Raw genomic sequence first — 9847 nt, forward strand, 5'->3', positions numbered from 1 at the left:
AAACTTATCCTTCCTTTTATTAGAAGCGATTTTACTAGAAGCATTTTGAAATCTTTAATAACCTAGAATCACTTTTACAAGCGCTTTTAACCATTATAAAAGCACTTTCGAACAGCCCTCACATGGCGGGTTTGTCCGCCATGGGTTTTGTATGATACTTTTTGGTGCATAGGACCATAGGTTGATAACCATTTGTGATACATATGCTGCAGGAGCAGAGGGTGAGCTCCGAGTTGAAGAGGTCCTGTACTACACTGGTGAAGATTTACAGGTCACCACACATGCTTCTCGAATACACGAAAACCGGCCATGGTAAACGCCGGCAGTCCGGCCGTGGAAAACGCCGGCAGTCGTGCTTGTTCTTCACTTTTAGCACAGGTTCGCCTAATCGCAGAGGGCATAGTGGACAGTATTTCCAGAACAAGATTTTCCAGTAAACTTTTGTTCTCCTTGTAACACAAAGACTATATATCACTTGAATCTCTTGAAACGAGAAGGAATACACGAAAAATCTAAAAGCCGAATAGGGGCATTTCGACTAATTTTCCTACATAAAACAGTACCAAAGTAACAAAACACGATGGAAACCCAAGAAATACAACTCCGCGAGTATCATTTTCGGATCCTTTTCAGAAATAGACCGAAGACATTTATCCGAATAACCTAGCAGCTGAAGTACAACAGAATTCCAGCATGAGCGGGGCTGGAGTGTATCAAAATTTCAACGCGCTATCAGGACGGACAAGAGACATCATTTCTGCACAAAGCAAAACCTCCCAACAAAATTTTCTCCGGTGATCTTTCAACATGAGCTACTCAACATCTTCTTCACCAGCGATATCAGCACTTTGATCCTCATTCTTTTTCGTTTTAATTTTTTTGCGGCTGCTATCAGAACCCTTTTTACCAAAAATCTCAGGAACGGTGTCTTCCATTACCTTTGGGGCTGCAAAGTCGAAATCTGAAGCGGATATGCCTTCAAACATGGGGTTTTCTTTTAAAAACGCTGCCACCTGATTTTGTGATCTCAATCTTTTCCCCGTGGGTGTAATATAATACGCATCCAGTTTGGAATAATCTTTTCTAACCACCAAGTGTCTCTTGAAACCTTCTGGGGTCTTCGGAAGGTCAGGCTTATCAATGACCCAGGTCCTAGTAGCGTTGTACTCAATATCGGCAACATCGTCACAAGTCACACCAGATTTCTTGTTGCAATAAAAGGGTTGCGTACTGATTTTGCTCCTGATTTCCTCAAACTCTTCTTCTGAATGAATCACTCTCCATTTCTTGCATTCTGCACATTGTGCAGCATATACATCAATCGAACTTGTCGCTATATTTGGTTTCTGTCAAGAGAATCCAAATGGATTTAGCACATTCAAAGATTTAGTCCTCCAAATCACTACCGAATGCAAAACCCAACAATAGCATTTCATCAAACTACTCATTGAAATGAAATTCAAAATCCTAAAAGAAGCATATGTACCAAATAGCATACAATTATAAGAACACAATAGAAAGTGTGCAATGTATCCCAACCCCAGTTCAATGTTATGCCAGAGCTCATTTGAAAATGCTTTTAAAATAGCTGAAAGCGCTTTTGGTAAAAATGTTTTTGGAACCAATCCTCAGTAAAAATGAAAGTAATCCCGGAAAAGCACTTAAAAGTGCTTCCTGAAAGAAGCACATAATTGATACTTCTTGCAGAAAGCACTTGGTACTTTTGTAACCCAATAACATTTCTCTAAAAGCGCTTTCAGTCAATTTAAAATGACTTCCAAACGAGCCCTAAGGCTTCTCGATATGAGCATTCATCTATAATTCATGTCATCGTGCAATAATCGTAGTTACTCCTACACCAACCCCACTTTCATGCTACGCTAATTGCTAAAGGCTCCCTGGCATGAGTGTAGATATAATCCATCTTATTGTGCAATAATCACAGTTACTCCAAACTGAACTTCTTAAGAATCTCGCCGACTCTCTGAGCTAAACACTTTCAACAACATTTATTCAGCAAAAACAACAACAGATTGCTCATCACTTACCAGTAAATTGAAGAAGCACATTTAACACATAAATTACGCGCATGCTTCAAAAAAGTTTCAAAATTTATTTTAAGATCTAAGCTTATATGATAATCCATCCCCCTTAACAAAAGTTCCATAATTCTATCTTTTGCTAAATTTTAACATTTTACTGACATTAAAAAATTAATGTGAATTGGGTCAATTAGCACTAAATCCTCAGTTAATTATTCTTCAAAAACTCAGAAACCCAATTCCGATGAGCAATTCCCAATGACATGCAGAGCCTTTTCGAGCTCGATTTCGAGAGATTTTCCATCTGGGTTCCGATGAAAAGAAAATTCAAGCACAAACTAATCTGGAAATGCAATCACATTGAGCTGGAATCAGTTTAAATTTATGTTCTTTCAGCTCCCAAATTACTAATATAAATGAAAAAACAAAAGACCTTTTATTTTCTTCTCAGTTTCTTTCATTTTCCCGCGTTTTCTCGGCAACCAAACAGATCACGATTTTAAAATTTCACCGGCAGCGAACGAAAATCAGATGAGATATTGACGAGGGTGAAAATATTGGATCGAGGATTCTATTCATACCTTGGACGACGACGTTTTAGTCGTTTCTCGGCCGTCCATTTCGTGCTTCGCCGGCCGCTGAAAAATTCTCCCCTTTTCCGAATCTTGCCGAACAGCCGGAGGAGGAGGATGACACCATATGTGCTCAATTCGGTTCCTCCGTTTATATTTGGACCAGAATGACGGTTTTACCCTTTAAATGTCTACCTCTTGTATTAAAAATTAAAAATAATAATAATTGAATGAATTATGACATAAGAAACGTTGCCCGTGCTACGTAGTACGGTTTCGTGATATTTTTCATTTGTAAGTGAAAGGTATTAGGTTTGATTCTCACTAAATGCGAATTTAAATCACATTGTTATTAGTTAATTACAAGGTTTAATCCGCTTTCCCATCCTCTTAGTTTAAATAATATCATTTATTAAAAAACAAATGTTAACTTGTATCAAACAGTGTGTCAATTTGATTTTTAGAGGATAACAATCTTTTTTTTTTTTGAATCCGGTACGCATGAGTATAAATTAAACATTCTATTCACTAGCATATTAGACTACATGCAATAATTCATTTCTTTTGTAAATGCACCCACATCAAAATTGCAAGAAATTAATAGAGATTATTAATAGAGATTTGCTTCATTTGGACTTAATAGAGATTATTTTCCAAAATCATAATTGCAAGAAATTATTATTTTTAAATCAAATTAAAAAAAAAATCAATTATTTTTTTAATCTCGACAATTAAAACAATACACAAAATAAGTCAAAAAGTAAAAACCAGCAATTACTATCCTTAAATGATCATTATCCAAAAGTGTATAATGGGGATTCCCTTTAATTATTCGGGTAATGCCATGTACATCAAATTTGCGAACTAAATAACATGTCACTAATTTGAAATAAACACATTATTCAACACTTAAGTAATAATCTAATCATAAACAATCACATCATTTAATTTGCGAAATATAATTTAAAATTTAACCTCCATAGCATTTAATTTTTCCAAATTTGTATCTTGATATACATGGATGCGAAAAATTAGCAAAAATGTTAACTCTCCAAATTTGTGTTTTTGTTTATGCTTACTCTAAATTAAGTTCATTTGGTCCCTCGAAACCTAACATTTACCAAAAATGTTAACTTTCGAAATTTGTGTGTTTTGCTTATGCTTACTGTAAATTAAGTTCATTTGGTCCCTCAAAATCTAAAATTTTGAAGATTGGTGCCCATGAATACTCCATATATCATCATTGTCGCCACCACAATCACAAACATTACTCACTACCACAATGAACACATATCCACACTTAAATGGGTCTCGTTTAACTAAATGGATCTTTTATGTACAATAGAAATTCTCGACTTTGAATTTAGCATTTCGTTTTATTATATTAGGATGAATAAAAGAACTGTAAACTAATCATGATTTGATTATCCAAAATTTAGTGTTGGCTTTCATATTTGTTTCAAAATGTTTTATGAATCCATGTTACTTATGAAGCAACCAAAACTCATTGCCTATACTTAATTATAAAATGTTACTAGTGCATGTACCTAATTATAAAATTGACATTGAATGTGGTTTTCCCATTCAACAAGTTAGTGAAAGTCCAAGTCATCCATTAACATATTTGTTTATATTAATACAATTTAATTCGTAACGTCATGAATAAAAAAGTTACAAATAAAAAAGAGAAGAAACCAATACGATCTCAACTACCCCTTAATTAATATATTTATGAATTTCATATATTAAATTACAAGTTGTAATAATTGTAGAGGAAATCAATAATTTACATATTAAAATACATGAATTGATTGATTAAAATAACGCATGAAGCGAACTATTATGAAGGGAAATGATTGAGTTGAATTAATTGACATATGTAAGTTGGTATTTGACAATCAAAAGAAAATTAACGCACAAAAACGAATGTGCAAAATAAAAAAAAAAATGTGTGTGTAAAAATCGCTACCCTAATTAACATAGGGTCTGTATTTGTATTTTATAACTTATTCCATATAAAAAGCAAAAATTGGGCCTAAAGATGCCATGTGCAAAAGCAAAGGATCAAATTTTATTTGGTTATGTGACTCCTACATACTCCATGCCAAACCAACTCCGTTTGACCAAAAAAAGTAAAAAACCCCAAAACCCCAAACGCTTGTTCACAACAGAAGCTCATTCTCTCTCTCACTCTCTCTCTCTCTCTCTCCTCGCCACTCGCCCCCAACTTTCTCCTCGTCTTTATCGTTACGCTGCTGCTTTTTTCAGGCGACCTAAAAACCGCAGCGCTCGCCCGGTACGCCTCTTCGATTTTGGGTATAAAGTTCCAATTTTTTTTTCATATGGGTTCTTACTTTTGCTGTGTACGTTAGAGATTTTGCACCCACCGGGATCAAATTTTGGTGGGTTTTGTGAATTGGGCATCGAGTTTCTGATGCTTTTGGAGAAATGGGTTGTCGGTGATGTTTTGGTATTTCAGTAGTTGGACTTGTGTGGCTGCATGCGTTGTTTGATTTCTGCTGGGTTGTGCGGTTAATCTGTTTGTTCTCCAACTTTCGTACGATTTAAGTGCTTTTAGGTGAAGTGCTTCCTGTACCTATTTGTTCTGTCTTAGTAGCTGAGAGGTATGAAATTTGATAGTATTTCGTGTTAATTTTTAATTGAACTTGAAGAAGGAGGAATGCATATCTTGCTTGTGATTATTTATTTGATAAATCGAAGAATTTAAATTGTAGGGATTAATTGTGAAATTTTTTAGAATATGATTGCACATTTCTCTTTTGACAAATTATTTATTATTGTTTTTGGTCAAGATTCTCAGTTTTTGTTTATTTACTTGTTTTGTTGGTTGGGTCGTGTAGGGTTAATTGATTTAGAAGGGACCGGTGAAAATACTGAGGAGTTAGTTCTTGTTGTTCGTAGTAAGAAAAAAATGGTCAACAGTGGTACCCGGAAAGGCCGAGGGGCATCCTTTGGAAAAGGAAGTAAGAACAAGAGAAAATTAGCTGACCCTTCTCCAGAGAATGCAACTAAACCCGGTTCACCCCTAACTGTAACCCCTCGGAGTGAATTACCTTTGGAGGAATGCCAAAAATTGAGTGACAATGAGTCAGCGGAGGCTGGGGTGGTTCAGCCCAAAGAAGAAGTGGAAGTGGGAGATTTTGAGTGTGCAGATTGGGATGACCCAATTGTGTGCCAGCTTGAAGAACTATTGCTGTCTTATTTGCAAGCAATTTTCCGGAGTGCAATTAAGCAGGTAGCTGAACATGGGTACAGTGAGGAGGTTGCTGAAAAGGCTGTTTCAAGAGGCGGCCTTTACATTGGTGGTAAAGACCCTCTAGAAAATATTGTTAGTGATACTCTGGAGGTTCTTAAGAAAGAGAAAGATATTGATGCCTCAAATGATCAGTTTTTTAATTTGCAGCACCTGGTGGAATACACAATGCTAGAAATGATCAGTGTGGTTAGGGAGGTCAGGCCATCGTTATCAGTTGCAGAAGCAATGTGGTGGCTGCTGATATGTGACTTGAACATTTTGCTAGCCTGTACATCGGAAGGTGATCCATTTAGTGCTCTTGGTTTTGAAGAATCCTCTGATTCTTCTTCTCCCCAATTAAGCTCAAAGGCAGACGAAGCAAATTCCTCAAAGCCACCACCTGCCCATGCTCAAAAGAATCCTCCTGAAGCACTCAAATTTGGAAGTTTCCGTAAACATTCTCATGCACCCGAAGAGGTAACTTCTGAGAAAGATAGTTTGTCATCTATGCTAGATAGTCTGGAAAAATGCTTAGGATTCACTGGTGAAAATGTCCAATCAATATCTCAGACATCTACCTCTGAAGAAAAGTCAGGAGCTCTAAAGGGGCGCACCAAGAAAGAATTAGCAGCACTTCGGAAGAAGTCCGTCCATATGGATCGAAATTACAGCGCTTATGAGAAAAGAGGAGGCTTCAAATCAGGGAAAGTCACGATTGGTGGTTTTGTTCTAGAGAAGAGGCTAAAGCCTCCTCCTGAAATTCCCGAGGAACAAGCAACAGTTTCATCCTCAAAGTCAAGTGCCAAAGCTGGAGCCACCATCCCTTCTTCTGATGGAAGACATCATGCTTCAACCAAGATTTCATCTGCTTCGCTAGCAACAGGTGGCACAGTAACATTACCTATATCTTACTTGCGACCCACAGATCCCAAGCTTTCGCAGAAGTCTTGTTTGGAAAAGAAATCTGGACCTAAGGCTAAGACCCCGGCATCCCCCAAGAATCATGATTGCTGTGCTGGCTTGCCATGTGATGACAAGTCTCTAGGAAAGGATATCCCAAGAGATGAGATTGATGAGCTGTTTTTGAAGTCAGTTCCTCAGCTGAAGGATCTTGTTCCTCTTGATTACTGTGCTGGCATCCCATATGATAAGTCCCTAGGAAAGTATGTCGCGCAAGATGAAAGGGATGAGCTGATTTTGAATCTAGTTCCTCGGCTGGAGGAGCTGCACAATGAACTAGAAAGCTGGACTAATTGGGCCAATGAGAAGGTCATGCAGGTTTCGCATAGGCTTGGTAAAGAACGACCTGAACTTAAAATACTGAAGCAAGAGAAGGCAGAAGCAGAGAAATTTAAAAAGGAGAAACAAATGTTGGAGGAGAACACGGTGAAGAGAATCTCTGAGTTAAAGAATGCATTAAGTAATGCAACTGACCAGGTTGAGAAAGCTACCTCTAAAATCTGTAGGCTTGAGTTGGAGAATTCCACTCTGAAAGAGGAATTGAGTGCTGCCAAAAGAATGGCTGTAGAGTCCGTTGCACGTAACCAGGAAGCATTAGAGAGGGAGCAGAAGGAACTAAAAAGGGCCCAGGTATGGGAGGGGCTGAGGAGCGCATTGCAGGAAGAGCTTGAGACAGGAAAGAAGAAGGTGGCTCAACTGCAACAGGATTTAGGCAAGGCAAAAAATGTCCATCATCAAATCGAGGTATGCAACTTCAACGTGTAGATATAACAGTTACCTTTCAAGATTATGTTTTGTGAACAGGTGAACAAGGGCATAAATTCATGATAAGAATCGTGGGGCCTTGTTTTTCAGAAAATTGTTTGCTTGCCGTGCTGCTAAGTCAACAGTTGTTCTCACTGAGCATAATAATTAATAAGGAAGCTAGTTTTTCAGAATGAAGAAATAAAGAAAATTTAGTAGAGAGGCAAACACACGTGTAATACTAGCTTTCTTCTAGTCAATTTTGTGCTGGTATAATTTTATGGCCCGTTGCATATTTGGTAATATACATTGCTGTTCTGGTTGTTATTTCTCACTAGTATTACTAAATTTTACAGGCTAGATGGAAAAGGGAGAAGATAGAAAAGGAGAAAATACTTGCGCAGGCTGACTCCATAAGAAAAGAAAGAGAACAATGTGAAGCTTTGACAAAATTGGAGGAGGACGGGATCAAACTGAGCGCAGAATATGATATGCGGGAGTATATGGAAGACATTAGAAAAGTTGAGAGCAAGTTATCAGAACTTAAGTTGAAGTCCGACTCCTCAAGAATTGCAGCACTAAGAAGGGGCGCTGCCGGAAGCTTTGGAGGTTCCCCGTCAGACAGAAAAGGTGGGCTGGCAACAAAGGGAAACCAAAACGCTGCAAGCTCCAAGAAGGTAAGGAATTCCCCGGATTTGAGACAGGACCGCGAGTGTGTGATGTGCCTATCTGAGGAGATGTCGGTGGTGTTCCTTCCGTGTGCACATCAGGTTGTTTGTGCAGATTGCAATGAGCTTCACAAGAAACAAGGAATGAAGGATTGCCCTTCTTGTAGGACCCCGATTCAGCGGAGGATCAATGTGCGGTATGCTCATCCTTAGCGTGTAAACTTTCTAGCGAGAACGGTGACTGGATCAATGGAGGAGACAGTGCTAAACTCATTCCTGCTATATGGTGGAATCTGTCCTCCTTTTTTTCTGGGTCACTGTTCAAATAGTTTAGCTCCAAAAAGATACAGATACAGAAGAGTTTGTAAAGGGTAGGAAGTTGGTTTTTTCGTTTTATGAAATTTGCCTTCTGCAGTGCCCCTTCATTCTGTTTCTTTTCAACCTGATTTTTCTGACCTAAAACAAAATAAAAAGAACTTAATTGTTACAGTTTTCGTCTCGTTTGGTGCCCGGAATTGGGTTGGATTGGATAGTTTACCGTGAATTTCATTTACGTTGAAGGAAGAAATAAAGAAATTTTTTTTTCAGGATGAACTACAATATGAATTTCTATTCCTGCAATGGAAAAAAAAATATATCATTCACCTCTATCTTTGACCGCAGATTTTTGTGATGCCATGTGGTTGTAATTTATATGGTCTTTTAACATATTTTAAATAATTAGAAAACAATTAACCCGAAGTCGATATGTCCGAGTGGTTAAGGAGACAGACTTGAAATCTGTTGGGCTTCGCCCGCGCAGGTTCGAACCCTGCTGTCGACGACTTCCTTTTTATTTTTAATTTTTTAATTTTTAATTTTGGTTTAATTCTGCTTTACATATTTCAAAGCCTCAAAATTTCATATCAGCAAGTTAATAATTCCTTCTTATGAAATTATTTACTTACAGAAAAATAACGCTCGTATCAAAGGAGAAGACAACTCCACAAGCATCCACCCACACTTTTTAACCTGCACTATTTGAAAGCAAATGCAGAAGATTCATCCAAAAAAGTTGAAACTAACTTCTATCGGTCGTTGTAAGATCACCAATATTATAACTCATCGATCAATAACACTACAACCATGAGCTGGTGATCCAGTGATAAAGAGCGGATTGCGAGGTTTCCTTCAAACTAAAAACTGGAGGTCTCAGGTTTGAAACCCGCTACTGATGTGAAAGCCAGACTTGTGGCCAGGGGAAGGCTGAAATGCCTCTGTGAGTCAATAAAAGTCTCTGTCTTGCGCGACTTATGCCCCACCTAGGCACTAAACGACTGACCACCGTCCTGATTAAACCCTAGGCGTTTGAAAATTAAGAAAATGTGTCTAGATCTGCTTAGGCGCCCATCGAGCTCACCTAGGTCGCGACTCTCACGTAGACAGGAAATAGATAATTTTCATTTCGCAATTTATTTTTTTAACAAATTGTAAAAGAATTGTTTAATACTTGGATGAACACTCATTATATATTTGTTCCTCATGTTTTCCATATGTTCTAATACTTAATAATTCTTGACATTTTATTTTGCAATTTATATATTCAATACAATTATGTATTTTTTA

At 37.6% G+C, this 9847-nt stretch overlaps 2 protein-coding genes and 1 non-coding gene across 10 annotated transcripts; 2 read left to right on the forward strand and 1 right to left on the reverse strand.

Annotated features, from left to right (window-relative positions):
• Positions 1-465: 465 nt before the first annotated feature.
• Positions 466-2764, reverse strand: LOC137743708 (methyl-CpG-binding domain-containing protein 4). The gene is made up of 2 exons (XM_068483640.2): positions 2624-2764; positions 466-1346 (listed from the first exon to the last, which is right to left on the reverse strand). Exons 1-2 carry the CDS (start codon positions 2660-2662, stop codon positions 813-815), a joined length of 573 nt encoding a protein of 190 aa, XP_068339741.2. The 5' UTR covers positions 2663-2764; the 3' UTR covers positions 466-812.
• Positions 2765-4660: 1896 nt separating this feature from the next.
• On the forward strand, positions 4661-8731 carry LOC137742239 (putative E3 ubiquitin-protein ligase RF4). Of its 8 annotated transcripts, none has more exons than XM_088680012.1 (4): positions 4661-4910; positions 5476-6347; positions 6441-7574; positions 7931-8731. In XM_088680012.1, the coding sequence occupies exons 2-4, from the start codon at positions 5547-5549 to the stop codon at positions 8453-8455; spliced, it is 2460 nt and encodes an 819-aa protein (XP_088536138.1). In that variant the 5' UTR covers positions 4661-4910; positions 5476-5546; the 3' UTR covers positions 8456-8731. The 8 variants fall into 8 exon arrangements, with proteins under 8 accessions (XP_088536138.1, XP_068338157.2, XP_088536137.1 ...); XM_088680013.1 differs by having other exon boundaries at positions 4885-5238; XM_068482056.2 differs by having other exon boundaries at positions 4716-4910; positions 5476-7574.
• Positions 8732-8983: 252 nt separating this feature from the next.
• Positions 8984-9065, forward strand: TRNAS-UGA (transfer RNA serine (anticodon UGA)). Its single transcript has one exon. It is a non-coding gene; the product is annotated as a tRNA-Ser (tRNA).
• The last annotated feature ends 782 nt before the right edge of the window (positions 9066-9847 follow it).

Source organism: Pyrus communis, chromosome 11 (assembly GCF_041283825.1).
Source record: "Pyrus communis isolate YQ-2024b chromosome 11, ASM4128382v1, whole genome shotgun sequence".
Classification (NCBI taxonomy): Eukaryota; Viridiplantae; Streptophyta; class Magnoliopsida; order Rosales; family Rosaceae; genus Pyrus; species Pyrus communis.